Source organism: Lutjanus erythropterus, chromosome 14 (assembly GCF_056507025.1).
Source record: "Lutjanus erythropterus isolate fLutEry1 chromosome 14, fLutEry1.hap2, whole genome shotgun sequence".
Lineage (NCBI taxonomy): Eukaryota > Metazoa > Chordata > Actinopteri > Lutjaniformes > Lutjanidae > Lutjanus > Lutjanus erythropterus.
This window is the reverse complement of record NC_139330.1, coordinates 29,713,096-29,731,355: the sequence shown is the minus strand read 5'-3', so window position 1 is coordinate 29,731,355 and position 18,260 is coordinate 29,713,096. Positions and strand designations below refer to the sequence as shown.

At 38.5% G+C, this 18,260-nt stretch overlaps 2 protein-coding genes across 3 annotated transcripts; one reads left to right on the top strand and one right to left on the bottom strand.

The window, feature by feature from the left end:
* The first annotated feature begins 1,148 nt into the window (after nucleotides 1–1,148).
* On the top strand, nucleotides 1,149–9,271 carry supt3h (SPT3 homolog, SAGA and STAGA complex component). 2 transcript variants are annotated; one of them, XM_084735906.1, is made up of 12 exons: nucleotides 1,149–1,248; nucleotides 2,455–2,558; nucleotides 5,617–5,701; nucleotides 6,041–6,127; nucleotides 6,333–6,429; nucleotides 6,593–6,708; nucleotides 6,903–6,978; nucleotides 7,583–7,695; nucleotides 7,825–7,929; nucleotides 8,038–8,166; nucleotides 8,610–8,699; nucleotides 9,157–9,271. In XM_084735906.1, exons 2-12 carry the CDS (start codon nucleotides 2,467–2,469, stop codon nucleotides 9,196–9,198), a joined length of 1,032 nt encoding a protein of 343 aa, XP_084592032.1. In that variant the 5' UTR covers nucleotides 1,149–1,248; nucleotides 2,455–2,466; the 3' UTR covers nucleotides 9,199–9,271. The 2 variants fall into 2 exon arrangements, with proteins under 2 accessions (XP_084592032.1, XP_084592031.1); XM_084735905.1 differs by lacking the exon at nucleotides 1,149–1,248 and adding an exon at nucleotides 1,485–1,507.
* A 95-nt stretch (nucleotides 9,272–9,366) lies between these two features.
* cdc5l (CDC5 cell division cycle 5-like (S. pombe)) lies at nucleotides 9,367–18,242 on the bottom strand. Its single transcript, XM_084735904.1, has 19 exons — nucleotides 18,031–18,242; nucleotides 17,041–17,144; nucleotides 16,537–16,698; nucleotides 16,300–16,427; nucleotides 15,942–16,041; nucleotides 15,335–15,461; nucleotides 15,136–15,227; nucleotides 14,872–15,016; nucleotides 14,582–14,773; nucleotides 12,923–13,071; nucleotides 12,660–12,831; nucleotides 12,294–12,458; nucleotides 12,040–12,120; nucleotides 11,549–11,800; nucleotides 11,350–11,457; nucleotides 11,117–11,206; nucleotides 10,864–10,995; nucleotides 10,365–10,445; nucleotides 9,367–9,786 (listed from the first exon to the last, which is right to left on the bottom strand). The coding sequence occupies exons 1-19, from the start codon at nucleotides 18,073–18,075 to the stop codon at nucleotides 9,673–9,675; spliced, it is 2,439 nt and encodes an 812-aa protein (XP_084592030.1). The 5' UTR covers nucleotides 18,076–18,242; the 3' UTR covers nucleotides 9,367–9,672.
* Between the last annotated feature and the right edge of the window lie 18 nt (nucleotides 18,243–18,260).

The following is an 18,260-nucleotide window of genomic DNA, read 5'->3' as shown; positions in this document are numbered from 1 at the left end:
CAGACATACATACATATGAGCATAAATACATACATACATACATATGAGCATACATACATACATACATATAAGCATACATACATACATACATACATACGTACATACATATGAGCATACACACATATGAGCATACATTCATACATATGGCCAAACATATGACCATGCATACAAACATACATACATATGACCATACATACATACATATGACCATACATACATATGACCATGCATACATTCATATAACCATACATACATACACACATACATACATACATATGGTCATACATATTACCATGCATACATACATACATACATACATATGAGCATACATGCATACATACATACATACATATTAGCATACATGCATACATACATACATACATATGACCATGCATACATACATACATGTGACCATACATACATACATACATACATACATACATACATATGAGCATACATACATATGAGCATATATACATACATACATAGATATGACCATACATACATACATATATACATACATACATACATATGAGAATATATACATACATATGACCATGCATAAATACTTATGAGCATACATACATACATATGACCATGCATACATACATATGACCATACATACATACATATGACCATACATACATACATACATATATATGACCATACATACATACATACATACATATATATTTAAATTCTTTTCATAATTCTTTTTAATTTAAAATTTAAAATGAATTGTGACTTCTTGATGTTATTGAATATTTTTGCATATGTTTATGAAATAAACAATGTTTAAATTGGAAAAGGAACGTTCTTCTTCACTTATGCACCATTATGGTACAATGTTGCCTACAGGCAACGAACCCCAAAAACTTCCAAAAATAAAAATAAAAATAAAATTTCTTCAGATTATGTTTATTTAGTCTATTTTGAGACATAAAAACACTCCAAACATTTTTTCCCTCACTGGCATCATAATGTGTACCATAGAGGGTTAACAAATTACTTAGATGTGGGATAATATGTTGTAGTCCCTCTTTCCATTCGGTATTTTATCATAAAATAAAACTAAGTATTTGAAAAATGTTGGATGAGAGGACTTTTTTGGCCATAAAGTGTAGAAAACTACAGCTACCAAAACGCCGCGCTTCCTGACTCGATTTACGTCATCAAATCGCGCAGAAAATCACCCGACACGAAAAAAGTGTAAACAGTGGCAGCAACAACGTTTTCTCAACGACTTTGGTGAGAGTTTTAAATGATTTCGGACCATTTTCTTTCTCTCTCTCTGTCTCTCCGTCCCTTCTCTCCTCCTCCTGTCCGTCTTTTTCTTTTAAACTCTTGTCTGTATTGTGTTTTATTTACCGCAGTGTTTGAATAGGAGGGAACTGCGCTCTATTATCATTCAGATTCTACTGCCGGAGGGGAAGTTAGTGCGGTCACACCACCTGTCCCCTCTCATGTGTGTATGTGTGTGTATGTCTCAGATCTCTGTGTTTGGACGGTGGGTTAATTTGCCTTAAATCTGTTCTGCTATCTTGTTATTTTAAGCGCTTGTTCTGTGCTACACAGCGGACTAGTTTTGTTTTGGTTAAATGTTCTCAAAAATGCCAAAATGCACATTATACACCACATTTAGAACAGCTACTGTCTTTTGTTATTGACCACTGAAATAGTAGAATAAACACAGGTTTTACCAATGATACTAATTAATGGCCCGTTCCATTTAGTGTAGCAGAGTCTTTCCAGTGAGCCAAAGACAGCAGCACCCTGACTATTTGACCTGAATTGAACGGGACCCTAATTAGTAAGAGTAGTAACACCTGTGTTTACACCACTAATTCATGTCAAAATGGCTGCTGTGAAAAAGGTCTATTACAACAAAACTGGAGAACACTTTTCAAATGTTAATTTATTTTCTTTGGTAAAGTACATCAAAATACTTGACAAATATACTCTTGCTTTTATACAACAAATAGATCTGACAAAATTATTGGCCCCAATATTTACTGTGCATCCCTACAATGAAGCCTTCATAAGGGTTATACTGTTCTTTTGTTTTTTTTACTATAGTGTACAATTCAACAGCACCATGAACTACAGCCAGATTTCCTCTGTGGAAATCCACTTTGAGTGAACTATTACTGAAGATAATAAAGCGTCATCTAAATAAAATTTGGTGAAATACAGAGTGACATAGCATAATTGGTGACAGGTTTACATTATCAGCTGTGCTGCTGGGAGAAAAATCACCCCAGAGGTCAAAAATTGATCTTGATTATTGCATTTAGTGATATAAAACACCTGCTGTCTGGTTAGATTTATAAAAATGAGTGTGGAAATGCAGAATATCCACATGTGGTGGTGAGCTAAAATGATTGCAGTTAATTGTGCTTCAAAGTTTCATTACTTTAACGCAGCATTTTTTCTTTGTTTTGTTCACGTGGTCAGTTGGGTGTGGTTATGAGCAGTCCCATGGCTGGCTCCGCCGCCTCAAGTTCTAAAGACCGTCCAGTTTCCAGGACCAGTTTCATTCCAGAGCTGCAGAGCATGATGTAAGTAAAGCACACACACGCAAAAACACAAAAGGAGACTCACCCCAGTACAGCATGGGGCTGCTGCTGCTGCTGAACAGACTGTTTGAAGCCATAGAAACCTGTTGAACAAATGACAGATCCACAGTAATTTCACTGGAAATTATACCTTTCAAAAACTGTCTAAAGTAAATAAACACTAAAAACCTGATGTCTTAAAACAGATAATTAATACAGTTGATACATGACAAATTCAACATGAAACATTCTGTTGCTGGCATTGGTACGACATTTTAAATGAGACAGAAATATCTCAAGTATGTCAAGTAATATTACAATAACGCAATTCTTTAATAAGAATCAAGACACACTGAATATTCTCACTGGACCAAGGGTCAGTGACCCGAGGCTCCTGAGCTGCATGCAGCTCTTCTGCCCCTCTGCAGTGGCTCCCTGTGGTTTTTACAGTTGTTTAAATAGAAATGAATGAAGTTTTTAAAAGTGATTCTTACATTCTCCAATTGTAAAAAGGTGTAGCCTATACACTGAATGGAAAAAAAAGTTTTAATATTTCATCTACTAAAATGTGTGCCACAGACTACTACGTATATGGCTTGGCACCTTTTCCCTTAAATTTTGATGGTAGCTAGTTTTATATTTATCTAGGCGAGCTGTGGAAGTCGATTCCAAAAAAAGAAAAGTCTCAGAGGAAAATAGACAGTTGAATTATTGTGGCTCCAGACAGATTTTTTTTTTCTTTTTCAGCCAAAAGTGACTCTTTTGACAGTACTGGTTGCAGACCCCTGTTCTAGACTTTCAGTTCACAAAATTACCATAACTAGTTAAGACTCCAAAAAGACAGTCGCACCATAAATGCAATTAACATGAATTTCGCTGAATTAATGGCCACATTTTATTTAAACTGTACTTGCAGGAGATTCCTGGTTTGAATGGCTGCATCAAAATGACAACATTTTCTGAATTGGTCAGACTGTTCTAGCTGTTATATTATTAGTCTTACACACACAAAAATCTCATTGTGTTGATATTTGTGAAAGTACCAATAAAAGAATAAAATACTCTTGCAGTACTGATAAACATCCATATCAGTATTTGGTCAAAAATAGTGATATTTGATTTTGTCCATATCACTATCACTAAATCTACATTTTTCACCATCCACATTTAATGGACCATATAATTATTTGGTTTCTTCAAGGAAATAACTGACAGATTAATCTTCAGTAAAAGTAATCGTTACTCGCAGCACTAAACAGCAAAACTAGAAACACACAAACATATTGTGCAGTCGAACAAAAGAATAAAGTATATTTCTTGAAATCAGTTGCCTTCTCATAAAAACTTTATATGAAATCAATCGTCCAAGACTAAGAGTAGATAATAAAAAAACAGTAGGATAAAGACAGCTGTCCAGTGTCGCCTATTGTAACTGAAATGTTAACATTACAGAAAATCTAAACAAAATATGTACACTGTATTTGTAAAGTGCAGTTGCTCTACATGTACAGTGTTACTATGATTTGACTATTTTGTGTTTGTACATCAAAAAACATGCAGTTTTTTTGTTGTTGTTCAAAAGAAGCCACGTGCGTAACGTGGCCTCTCATCAGTGTGTGTGTGAGTGTGTGTGTTTTGGGGTACTCACCTCGTGTTGTGTGTGTGTGGGCTTTGGAGAGATGGAGTTGGTGGTCAGAGAGGCTAAAACCCAACTAAACCCCAAAACCTAAAACCAACGCTCAGCCTGAAGCCAACCTCCGAACCTGAGGCCAACCTGCCCACAACCCCAAACCAAAGCCAGTCTCACCTGTGTGATTGACAGCTGCAGACGGCCAATCGCAGTGATTAGGAGGGGGTACGTAGAGTCAACAAGGGAGGGCTTTGTGGTTTTTGGCTGGTATGTGTCAGAGAAAGAATAGATGGAGACACGGAGGGAAAGAGGAGAAATGAGAGAAGGAAAGAGCTCCAGGATGTGGCTTTTGGTTAGTCTGCCATGATGGAAGTGGCTTTTCTGGATGCAAATTGAGGTTTGACCAAATTGCGATCCAAGTGTGTGTGTGGCCTGTCGACCTCAGTGTGTGTGTGAGGGCAGGAGAGATGGGTAGAGAAGAACAGACATGTATATATGTATACATTTGCAAGCTCTGCATTTATTTGAATGTACGTGCTCTCCTGTTTTGAAGGTGCAGGTTTTTGGTGCTCATAGATTTCACTTCTGGTCTGAGTGTCAAAAATACCCAAGTTTCAGTGCCAATACCAAAATTAAAACAGTGCCTTCAGTCTAATAGAAGATAATTTTTATAAATGTTTAGTTTTGTCTGAACGTAAGCAGCTGTACAAGGACTTTGGCTGAATAAAATCATCCAAATTTAGATTTAAAAAGAGAAACAATCTGACCAAAGAATATGTAAACAAGAGCACAAATCTGGGCATTCAGTTAGAGCTGCAGTGATTTTCTTTTTTGAATTTATTTTTTTAAGAAATAATGTCAGAATTCTCTGATTCCAGCTTCTTAAAAGTGAACATTTTCTAGTTTCTTGGCTGTTCTTCTAAATATCTTTGGGATGTGAGTAAAACGAGATTTGAGGACATCATCTCTGGCTTTTTTTTTTTAAGAAAAAACATTAAAATTCTCTGATTCTAGCTTCTTAAACATAAAAATGTCTTCTAATCTCTATGACAGTATACTGCATATTTTTGGGTTGTGGGCAAAACAAGACATTTGAGGACGTCATCACTGGTCAACGCATTTCACCATTTTCTGACATGCTGAAGGCACACAACGAGTAATCGATAAAATAATTGACTGATAAATCAACTATGAATGAAAATAATCGTTAGTTGCAGCTACATTCAATACCAGCTTGTAGTACTTTTAGTTTTTGGTACTTATTGCTACAGACGCATTTGATATCAATTAGAGCTAAACAGAGTGGTAAAAAATTAATATAATATAATATATATATAAATAAAACTGACACAATTTGAGGATTCACTTGAAAATCTTCATGACACTACATCCCTCTGATTAATATTTTGCAACTTTGTGTGTGTTTGTCAGGTTTGCTCTGGGAGACGCTCGCAGGCCTCTGCATGAGACGGCAGCTCTGGTGGAGGACATTGTGCACACACAGCTCATTACTATGGTAACATAAACACACAACAGCTGTAGGCAGATATACCTTCATTTACAATTATAGATACTTTACTTATAGATGCCTTTTATTTAGAGTTTTTGCACTCAGATATTTGCAGATATTTTTTTGTATTCTATTTATACCAAACACAAAGATTAGAACTAAATATAGACAGTATTGCAGGACACAAGACCAAGAGCTAAGTCAGTGTGGTTTCAGTTGAAAGATTAAAATGTGTTTCTGTGTATCACTGATGAGAGAAAATCTGAGTATAGCCAGTTTATCCTCTTTTAAATGACATGAACATAAGTGTAACTAATGCTCTGTGATGATTGGTTCATTCGTCAGCTGCATCAGGCCTGTGAGGGGGCGGCTCTTCGTGGGTCGAGGGTCATTTCAGCTGAAGACATCCTGTTCCTGATGAGGAGAGACAAGGTAAACAAAACACGCAGAAAAATGCACATTAAAAACACAAAACTAAATATAATGATGGATTCTTATTTAACTGCAAAATATTCTGGTCATCGTGCCATATCACTGAAATAATTAAATAATAATATTGATTCTCCTCAACTTTCTTTTTCTGTTATTTACTTTTTCTCTCTGTCTCTTTTTGTCTGCTTCAATGTCTCTTGACCAGAGGAAAGTGGCGAGGTTATTAAAATATCTCCAATTTAGAGATTATAAATCCAAACTACTCAAAACTTTAGATGAGGAAGACACGCAGCAAGAAACAGGTACATGCACACGAGCACATACACATCCATGATGGGTTTAAACTGAAAAAGATAAAAATGTTAAAAAAATAAATAGTTGTATATCACATCAAGTACATCATATCAGGGTAATGTGAATGGCTTTTATTTTTCATTTAAAATATTGTCATGTGTGGTGGTACAGGGAACCAGCGGAGGCAGCGATTGGCTCAGGATTTTCTGGTGTGGATGGATCAGACCGGTGACCTCCTGTCCCTGGCTGAGCGGGAGGTAGACCCCGTCAAACAAGAGCGGATGGAGGTCAGAGGACATCATGATGTTTTCAGTCTGTTCTGTAATGTTGATAATCTCTGATTTGGCTGCAGAAAACACTCATTTTAAAGGGATAATAGGGACAGTAATCCAAAGTAAACCTTTAAGTCTTTGTTTTCATGTTAAATATGATGAAGGTGATGGTTATAATTATTTATTTTTTATGTTTTGTGTGTCTCCAGCGTTTAGAGCGTCAGACTCGGACAATGGACCAGACTCAGTACAATGAGTTCTGTGAGAGTCGACAGCTCAGCTTTGGTAAGATATTAATAAATAAATTAAGTCTCTCTTTAATAATCCTTATTTTAGGAAGGTGATTTAAAAAATGGATATAATCCAAAACCATCTCAAGCTATTTTTAACAGAACAGGCAGACAGGACTAGAGAGATGTCACATTAAATACTGAATGTTAACCCTTTGTAGAGCTGCATTTTTACTATTAATTAATATTTTGATTGAATACTTATTGCTTAATTTAGAAAATGTCAGAAAAATGATCATCACAATTTCTGAGAACCCATGTCATCTTCAAATCATTGTGTGTTTTCCAAACAACAGTCAAAAAAATTCAGTTTCCAATCATCTAAAACAACAAATGCTCACATGCGCGACACTAGAAATGGCAAACTTTTTTCTCTTTTTTTAACTTGATAATTGATGATAAGTTTTCGTCTTCAATGTGAAAATTCCATTCCGCATAAAAACCCACTGAACTGTCAGCTAAAGAAAGCATGTGAGTTAAAATGAGAAAATAAAATTTCAGCATTTCAAAACTACACAGAGCTAATTCTTATTTCTTGATTGACTTTGTGTGTGTGTGTGCTCTCGTCTGTTTCTGTGTGCATGTGAATGTGTTTACAGCTAAGAAAGCGTCGAAGTTTCGTGACTGGCTGGACTGCAGCAGTTTAGAGCCAAAACCCAACAGCATCGCCATGGAGATCCTGTCATACCTGGCCTATGAGACTGTTGCCCAGGTAACATGTTTAGGCAGGATGTTGCACATATCCTGTTAACTTCTCTCTCTACTTTATTTTTATATTAAAAAAAAATTACAATGTTATTAATTCTATTTCCTGTTTCTTTCCATCATTCTTCTTCTGCAGATTGTAGATTTGTCTCTGTTGGTAAAACAGGAAATGATGGCGAAGACCAATCCCATCAGTCATGTGATCTCTGCCAGCTACATCCACTACAACACTCAAACTGAGGTGTACACACACACACACACACACACACACAGTCATTTCCATTAAACCAGAGTACCACAGTTCTATTTTCAATAGCTAACATCTGTCCTCCATCTTTGTCTCCATCAGGTAAAGAAGGATCCAGACTCACCTGAAGCCACTCCCCCGTCCACTCCAGGCTCCTCCCACTCCTCAAAGCCCCTCCTGCAGGGTAACGGCAGCCTGGACGGCCGGGCAAGACAGAGGAAACGCAAAAAGGTCTGTGTTTAATCTGCAGCCTTCTTACCTGTGAAATACTGTTTATTTTCAGTTTTGATTAGTGTGAAATTTACATCAGTTTTAAAACACATTAAAATCCTGTTCGAGGATAAAACGTGTCACGGGAGGATTAAAATAATTTAACATGGCTCATATCAGAAGCCTCTATTTGTACTTTTAGCCACAGAATATGGCACCTCAAGCATTTTCTTTAGTTACCCTATCAAGTGTAGGTTGTAAGACCACTGTAAGAACATGTGGATATATGTATGTATAAATGCTGTTGTTAATATTAATATTAATAGATCAAATCCAGCAAATATCTGCATCATCTTTTAAAAATCCATCACCTTTACAAAGTTTACTGCTCAGTTTGTTAAAACAACACTGAAGACATGACGGTGTTGTTCCATGATATATTAATCCCAGATGATTTGTTTCAGAGCTGTCCGGCTGCAGTGGAACCTCCCAGTGGAGCCATTCAGCCCTGTCACATCAGAGAGGCTATAAGGAGATACAACTACAGACACACAGTATGTACACACACACACACACACACAAACAAACACTGAATGTGACATTGATCAGGCTACAGTCACACATCTGTATTACATAAGGAAATTTTCTCTTGGTGTTTTCCTGAGATGATTGCAAGTTTGTTAATAGAAGAGAGATGGAGTTTCATTTTAAAAAATTATTATTAATCAATTAATCGCTGCAGCTCTAGCGAGGTCGCCAACACTGACATTTGAAAGCTCACCAAAGTTACTGCATCATTTTGACCTACAAGATCGTCCAGTAAAATTTGTAGGTCAGAGTGTTGCACCAGTTAAACTGTTGGGAGTTTGCAAACAACCATTATGTTTTAATGCAAATCTAGTATTAAAATAAGACATGGAAAAAAACGTCACCTTTAAAACCTCACGTCTGTTTCAGTGGTAGCTGACAGTGTGTAACCACTTTAAAATAAATCTCCCTCTTGTCTCTCAGAGTGCCTATCGGAGGAGTGGGATGGCCTTCCTCACCTGCTGAAGATGCAAAATTTTACAAGTACCTGCACAAATATTTTTTTTGTTCTAGTGTTGTAATAAAGACTTTTCTGTAAGCTTGTGTTTGTATTTCTATGGAACACACAATAGGTCACAAATGTTTGTTGTTAAAAATTGATTAGTTTTTCTCCAGAGAAACACCTGCTGCCACTTTGTCATTGTTGAAAAGAAACTTTATTGGTCACTTATACAGAAACACAAGGGACTACTGAGCATGCTCAAAACTCAGCCTGTGACATCATAGCGACATGAGGCGGGACTAATCTCTGGAATTGCAGCAAATATTGAAAAATGACAGAAGGGTTCAAATACAACGAATCAGGGGGCTGAAGAGTGAGAAAAGCTGTTTTTGTTCCTCTGCTTGTTTCTCACAGCAGCTGTTAGCTTGACATCAACGTCTCCATGATGAGTGTTTTAGCATGTATGTCTGAATGGTTGTGTGATTAGGGTGTGTTGCTCAGTATTTCTGAGCACTGTTGAGCAGTGCCTCTCTCTCCATCAGCAGCTCTCCATATCTCTGCTGAAGTTCTCGCTCTCTCTCCATCTGCCTCTCCACGTCTTCCCGCAGAGCCTAAAAACACAGGTGCGACAAAGTTCAAATCAAATCGTCCTCCGTCACACTAAAAAAAATTGAAGTCCTGAAAATCATCTGACTGCAAAATCCAGAAGTGATGACCATTAGCTTTTCATTTTCCTAGAGGTACTGAGGTCTGACATGTTGATATACAGAACATTAAATCCTTACAAGCTATAGGTCTTTAACAGAATATTTATAACTGGCAGTCACTTTGGAAGAGGGAATAAACAATCATATTATTATTAACTGTTCAGTCTATAATAAGTTAAAAAGTTGTGTAAACAGAGGTTTAAAAACACTTTTCTCCTCACCAATAGATCTAAAGAGATTAAATTTAAAATGATACAAAACAGCAGTTTTTTTCATTTGAGATGCTGGACCCAACTGTTATTAAATATTTTTAGCTAAATAAAAATACCTAAATGATCAATCAATTATCAAGATTGACTAATAGATGAATTATTTCAGCACTTGAACACTAAGATTTGTGGTCAGGGTGTTACTGTGACCAAGAGTAAGGATGCTGGACATGGGAAAAGTAAGTTACATGTGTGTGATCATCAAGTTTTTACCGCTTGTCTCCTGGGAATCGCAGTGTCTTCTTGTTTCTTCAGCTGAGTGAAGGTCTGTAGCTCCGTGGCTGACTGCTCCACCTGGTGGACACCATGAGTATGACATTATTATTACTTTTATACAACACTCATTTATTGCTTCCAAGAATTACACTGTTGAAGCACCACTATAATACAATCTGCAGGGATAGTGACAACAAAATGGGTAGTTTCAACCCCTAAATAAAATAAATAAATAAATATATATATGGTTATAATGTGTTGAATATGAATGTGTTGTTGCTTCTGATATACTGTACCCCACTCTCCCTTTAATACCAGTCACATTATGAAACCAGCATATCCCAATGTATTTTTCATGTATATTAGACTTTAATGTACATGGAATAAGTGTTTTGATATCACTGTAGATCAGTTATCACTAGTCTTTGTAGCAGGGGGTAATTAACCAGGAAATGCTTCCATTTTGCAAAAGTAAATCCTGGCAGATGTTCAGTACCTGTTCCCAGAGTTCATTGTGCTGCTTCAGGAGCCCCAGGGCTCTGGACTGAAACCCTCCCAGCAGGATTTTAAGTTTCTTCTCCAGTTTAGCTGCTTTCCGCGCCTCCGCTGTCATGTGACCGCGGTTTACCTGGAGGGAGACAAACAGTCAGTATTTAGATCTGAGCTCTTCTGTCATATTTCACAAAGATGTAGCTGTTTTAAAATGGAAAAGTGAACAAGTCGGGGTCAAGCTTTTTGTGTCTTCTTACGTCTAGTTTTTTCTCCAGGCTTTCAATACGGTCTTTCTTTGATGCCAGGTTCGCTCTGGTGTACCTGTTCTGAGATGGTAGATATAAAACCTGCAGAGAAAGAAGCAGACCAGATGAGTACACAGCTACTGACCAAACGCTGATTTTATGAGAGGATGAAGATCTTTGTTAAAGGCACCGATGGTCAGATGCTTCTCTTGAACTTTTTATTTTGGAGACACGGGGATGCTCACCTGTCCATAGCATTCCTCCCACACCTGGCTGTAGGCCTCCATGCTGAGATCACCGTGACCCATTCCTGCCTTCACCACCTCCATCTCTGCTGCCAGTACCACCTTTGCCTGTTTATTAACACACAGATACACAACATCATCAGTAAACATGTCTTATATACAGTACATCTACAACAACAATGTTATCCATGTGTGTTACCTGCTCCATCTCCTCTGTGCTGATCGGTTTGTACGAGTGCGTTTCCAGGTACGCTATATGCGACGCGTTGTTAGACGTAGAGGTGGGGCCTCTGTTTTTGCCGCGCTGCAGCTGACCGGCTGCGTTGGCCGACGGGTGGTGCAGGCAGTCGTAGTGCAGCATGGTGATCATTTCCTGTTTGATCAGCTCCTCGGCCAGCTGGAGGTCCAAGAGTGGCTCCATGGAGGTGGGACGGAGGACGGACTCGTTTACCTGCAGAGACGGGACAGAAACAAGCTGATAAAGAAAGCTGCAGCGTTATGGGTCAGAATCGACACGGTGGAAGTGGAGAAAAGCATACAGCCAAATTCTGCACATGGTCCATGAAGTGCAGAGGGTAATTTGGTGTAAATTTGTATTTACATTTTTAATATTTGTGTAAAATGTTGGTTGATGTGTCTTAACATGGACAACATAAACATAAACCCTCTAGAAGTGAGTGCGTTTGTTACCTCAGTGGGTCTGGGTAGATTCCTCTGAACAGCAGTGTGTCGCAGCTTCAGCTCTTTCTCTCTTTCTGCCTCCCGCTGAGCCTAAAACACACACACAGTTAACCTTTCTGTGAAAAGCTTAATTTATACTACTTGAATGTATACATTCAGGGTTATACGTTTGGGTTTATGTCATTTAGATGAGGTTATGCACTCAAGAAGATAATGTTATCTCCTTAGGAAACTTTAAAGGGTTAATCTGTTTTTATTCATACCTGCTTGCGAGCCTCCACGTCCGCAGAGTCCTCTATGAATCCTGTCTCTGTCTCTGTTTCTTCAAGCTCTTTCTCTGCATTTTCTGGAAGCACAATCTCAAAGTCGTTCTTGGGAACAGGAAGTGACATCAGGCCTTGCCTCAGCTGCTGCAAGCTTTCTCTTTGCTGTATGAAAGGGGAGAATGACAACAGTTCAATCATTTTCTTATCTTATTTATTATCATTAACCTTATTAGTCTCAATTTTGTTGACATTTTATTTCCCTGTATAGCATCAGAAAAAAAATATATTAATGTATTCCATATATTAAGAAGTGAGTGGTGTATTTACAGTACTATTATGTGTGGATAAGGAGTGTGTACTCACCAAGTGTTTAGCGTATGCAGGATCAGCCAGTTGCTCCTCACTGTTGATATTCAGTTTGTCTCTGAGCGGCGTACGACCAGGGGTCAAACCTGGGGTCACTGCCCCACGTGGTGTCATCCCTCCTCCAGCTTGAGGGGTCATGCCCTCTTGCCCCTGACCTTGTCCAGGTGTTCTGTTAGAGAAAGAGGAAATGTTACAATACCAGCTGGTTTGTCATTTAAAAGCACAGTGTTCTGTCAGTACAGAGGCAATGAGGTTCTCACCTGAACGGTGTGCTGAGAACAGTGTTGGGTGTTTGTATCTGCTGCCGCTGAGGAGTCACTCCACTGAAGTCGCTCTCGTGCAGCGGAGTGTTGAGGCCTCCCTTCAGAGGGGTGTCGATGTTAGTCAGAGCCATCAGGTTCTGGGCTTCCTGGAAATACAGACAGAGGCAGATGGTAAATGTTAAATACAGGAAGTTTCAAAGATATATATGTGAGCTGTATGGTGAGATTTTTTTGTATTTTGTGCCAAGGCGTCTTTTTTTCAGTGTCTCACCACTGTACACCTCTGAGGTAAAAAAATAGCACAAAGATGCATCAAAATGTAACACTGCGTATTTTTCAAAAAGTATTAACAAGCAGCGCTGATGAGTAACAAACATGACATTAACATTCTACATCATATAATGTTAATTTATATGTAGCCTTGCATTGCCACAGTACTCAGTGCTGGAGAAAGGTCTGGCTCCACACATACACATTCTGCTAAAAAATGCTGTGCCTTGTTTGCATTTCTTTAAACCAAATGTCTTTGTGCAGCACAGAGCCCAGGATGCAGCGACGGTGCTGCTGCAAAATAGTGTCAAGGAGAACTTGCTTTGGTGGAAAGTTTGCACATCAGGAGGCAAGCTCTGGCATTAAAATGACTATATCACTACAAAAGAAAAGGTAACAGTCGGTAGCTTGTTTATGTTTGTACCGCATAATAGGCACTAATTTGCTGTTTTTCACGTGTAGGTTACAGCTCAGGTTGTTCTTGTTTACTGGGGACTTTGATAACGCAGATAGTGGACGCTGCAATAGTGCTTGAAACAAGCAAACCAATGGCAGATTTATACCTGCAGCGAGCATTCGCTGAGTCAGGCTAACTTATATGTTACATGTGTTTTGTGGGGCGAGTGGAGTCATATGTTTAGTTATTCATGTTCTGGGGCGCATGTAAAAAAAAAATAATAACAACAATAATACACCTACATGAACGACTGAATGAGCCAGCAGTTATTTATTTGCTGTGCGACTAGAAATATGTTACTCTATGAAGTTTTAATATTTTTTTAGTCAATAAAATAACCAGTTAGATTCCAAATTTGTAGTCAATTTATCAAAATAACATCTATTTGGAAATTTGCTTCAAAGGTTTTGTAAGAGGGTTTGTCTACAGTCCTAGAATTTTCCCAAACCCTGCATCTTTGTGTCCCAGGTGCTATTTTTATTGTCGCTAGGACAAAGGGACATCCTTAATTTCAATTATTTCAGAGATTTATTTTTCAAATCAAAATTTTTATTCAGATTTTTTATATGCTACAAATCATTTCAGAAAACTAAGAAAAAAAATAGATTTGTCATAATATTCCTACAAAACTGCAAAAAAAACCCCAAACCTATTCTTAGCATGGATCTGAATGAATGAATTTGGTTGTCAAAGTGTTGTGACAGGTCTATTTAGCAAAACTGCAAAACTTGCAAAAACGTCACTGATAACACAACACAATCATGTAGTGAATAAAAAAATGCACGCTGAAGTAATGTTGCAAGTGCTGGTGACCTGATAAAAAATACGTTCAACTGAGAAACTGAAGACTTCACTGTGTATGTTCATCCTTTGTGTAGCCGAATTTGTGCTCATATATTCAGTGTGTGTGTTTCAAGTATTCACGTTACCTGCAGAATCCTGTCCTGGGCAGCCGGGGTGCGTGGAGTACGTAGTCCCGTTGCCATGGTGTTGGTGACGCTGTACTCTGACAGTAGGGCTGAGGAGGCCGAGTTACCGCTTTCACTCTCCTCGGCAGCTTGACGGGCGACCTCGCTGGCAACACCCAATTTGACGACTTCCTCCAGCTCAACATCACTGATCTATGAAAAACGTTGAATATAAAGAAACAAATATAATATCTCGTAGAGAAAATTAACTATAAACACTGAGTGCACGGGTACTGGTGCATCATGGTTACCTGTGGAGCAGGTAAAACCAGTTTGGAACGTTTTTTGGTAAACTCTGCCACTCCACTGGTCTGCAGGATGGCAGATGGGAGATCGCTCTCTTTCTTCTTCTTGATCTTCTGTTTGTCCTTCTTCCTCTCCCTCTCCTCTTGCTCACTACCCACAAACAAAAAATTATTCACGAATGAATAATGAGTTCAGTAGTTGTGCGTATAAATCTGTATTAGTATACACCTCATGTGTGTGGTCTATTATCCAAATTGTTGTGTACTGACCTGCGTAGTTCTCCATCCAAGTGCTGCTGTCTGAGTCGTTTGAAGTTTGGCTCCAGAGGGACGTACTGCTCCATGCTGGTGTCATAGAAACCCTTAAAGCATACAGAATTAAACAATTAATAAATATAGTTGAGCTGAAACACTATGCTGTTGTTGCAGATTCTGTTCAAATTAAGAAAAAAAAATTGACAGTGGTTACCGGTGCAGGTTTCTTTTCAAAGGGGATTTCGGCATTGTAGTCCACTCCTCTCTTCTTCTTCCTCTTCTTCTGAACATCAATTCCTGCTGCTCTGAGCTCTCTGCGCTTCTGCAGAGCTGCCAACCGTCTGCAGCACAAAGGACACTACTGTTTCAACTTTTTGGACTTGTCAGCAACTGTGTAGGCCTACCAAACCCTAGAATGACTAATAATGACTAAGGACGGTACCAGAACCTAATATTAAACAGGCCCCGGGGCTAAATTATTTAAGACCAGGTTAGTGATAGGGATGTCTGCAATTAGTCAACAACTAGCCAGTTACACTATTTATCAATATTTAATTCATGTACAATGCCAATTAACTGTTGCCACTAGGTTATGCAGCCCCCTGCCACCAGTTGGGGCTGCAACCCTGTCAGACCACAGCCCCTCTCACCCTCGCCCGATGGCCCACCCAGCCCCAGATGTTGTTATCATCAAAGTCGGACAGATGAGAACGTATAAAACCAGTGCAGTTTTAAATCTATCATATATTTTTAAAATTATTATTTAGTAATGAAAAAGAACTAATAAGAGTACTGATAAATACTGCGTGTGTATATCTAACCTGGCTTCCTCCAGCTGTTTCTCTCTGGCCTTCCTCTTGGCTTTTTTGCCCTGGGTGTTGGCCAGTCGAGCCCTGGCCTCTGACAGCATCTCCAGCTCATCTATAGACAGTGAGAGACAGACAATTAATTTATTTTATAAGGACACGTGTTGCTGTGAAATTTAAACTGCTGTTTCCTACAGCTACAAACATGAAAGTACTTGAACTGATTTACATTTTTACTAGAAATATAAAAAGCATATTAATCAGCTACTGAGAGGACCAAGGTACATTGTGTCCCTTGGGTTGAATAAAGTTCAAAGTAGATTCGAAAGACAACCTGAGTCTCTCCATCACTGTCTTAAGTGTGTTGATGTACCTTCGTCCATGTCCACGGGGTCAGGTCTAGCAGGTTTAGTTTCAGGATTAGGGTCGATCTCTCCTGGTTTTAACTTCCTGGGGTCGTCTCCTACTTCTTCCTCATTGTCCCTTTGCGCTGCCTTGTCTCTAAACACACACACAAATACATAGTAAATGAACAGAACTTGCATTTATCTTAACACACTTAATTGGAGTATAGGGTACAAATGTGTTTTAAATGATATAAAAATCATACAGCAGGTATTCATAATGCTCCAGGCACTGGGCAGCAGTGCGTCCTATGATGGGAGCGATGGTCCTCCACTGAGTGGGCATCAGCTTGGCCAAATGAAGCAGCTTCTCCTCCTCTTCTCTGGACCATTCTGTTTTTTTGATGCTGGGATCCAGCCACTCATACCTGCAGACAGACACAAAGCCAAGACACAGAAGCTGTTATTTAAATAGATAATTTAACTGAGATGAAGGTCTCTTTAAGAAAAAGAGACTTCAGCATAGCAAAAGAAATAGATATGAACAGAAGGCTCACAACAAACACAGACAGTTACAAGCCTACACATAAAAAGAATCCCAGACATCTAATAAAAAGTTTCCAAAATAATAGTGTAGGGCTATTACTAGAGACATATCCACTTCTACAAGTCATGCTATCACCTTGACAACTGAATGAAGGCAGAGTTTTGACAACTCTTTTATAATGGAATCAATGTTATTGGCATCACATCTTTGTATCAAGACTCACCATCTAGCTTTACACTGTTTGGCAGACTTGCGGTGCAAAAGAGAGGCAATACGGGACCACTGGTTTTTCCCATATTTCATCACCGCAGCCTTGAGGATTTCATCCTGGATAAATGGGCAGATTAGAAAAGAGACAAACAGACAGAAAGGCAGACATAAATCATTAGTATAATCCTTTCCATGACTTTGATCCAATCACATGGTTCAATCAGATATTACGTCCATAAACATGGATGATCAACAGTAGATATGTTCCACTATGACATGAAACAATTAGGGCTGCAACAAACGATATTTTTTTTAGTTGGTTAATTTGTTGATTATTATTACTAGATTAATAGTTGTTTGGTCTATAAAACGTTAGAAATGGGTGAAAAATGTCAATCAGTGTTGCAGGGTGATGTCCTCAAATGTTTTATTTTGTCTACAATCCAAAGATATACAATTTACTGTCATAACAGTTGGCTGTTAATTCAACAATTGATTAATGACCGATTAATCATTGCAGCTCCAGAAAAAAATACCTTTTGTAAAGACATTCATAATACAGGACAGAGAACTGGTACCAGCCAAATGATGGTAAAATATGCAAGCCAAAAAATAAGGGTACTCTTTCTGAGTTGCTGATTAAATTTGAACTTTCGCTAGTCATTTTGGCTGGTGGACAAAAGTTAATTTTGCATCCAGTCTTATTGCTGTTCGCACTTAACTTTAGCTCACTCGCTAATATTTGCAAAATCTCGTAGGCTGCAGTAATGTTTGCTAATAACGTAGCCACGTTTGCTGATACGTGATTACTTGTACAACTTAACACAAGCAGTAACGGTAGCTTAACTCTTTCCACACAGGTGACAACAACACAAATTAACCAAACTTGTTCAACGAGCTAAACCCCGTTAAGTGAGCAGCTAGCTTCGTGCTAACTCAGACTCATAGCTTTACTATTAGAGGTTAGCATCATGCTAACGCAGCTAGCCATGTAAACACGTACCTCAGTGTTGCGCCAGACGCCTCCTTTTATCATAATTCGCGGCATCTTGACGGCTCGTTTCTCTCTCCTCCCGCAGTAAAACTGTTAGAACTGATTCTCCACCAGTTATAAAGATAAGTGACTCACAAATTACACTCAAACAAAATCCAACACACAGAGAAATGCGAGGGACGAACGTGCAGCACTACACCGGAAACTTCTGTCGCAGAAAGTCCGCCGAAATGTATTGT

Bases quoted from the DNA above. Each gene is read 5' to 3' on its own strand.
- cdc5l (XM_084735904.1), bottom strand. From the start codon at position 18,075: ATGCCGCGAATTATGATAAAAGGAGGCGTCTGGCGCAACACTGAG. The intron at 13,072-14,581 runs GTAACGTGAATA...CTGTATTTCCAG, and splicing joins CCCAGGACAGGATTCTGCAG to GAAGCCCAGAACCTGATGGC. The intron at 9,787-10,364 runs GTAAAAACTTGA...CTGTGTTTTTAG, and splicing joins CGATTCCCAGGAGACAAGCG to GCTCTGCGGGAAGACGTGGA.
- supt3h (XM_084735906.1), top strand. From the start codon at position 2,467: ATGAGCAGTCCCATGGCTGGCTCCGCCGCCTCAAGTTCTAAAGACCGT. The intron at 5,702-6,040 runs GTAACATAAACA...TTCATTCGTCAG, and splicing joins ACACACAGCTCATTACTATG to CTGCATCAGGCCTGTGAGGG. The intron at 7,696-7,824 runs GTAACATGTTTA...CTTCTTCTGCAG, and splicing joins CCTATGAGACTGTTGCCCAG to ATTGTAGATTTGTCTCTGTT.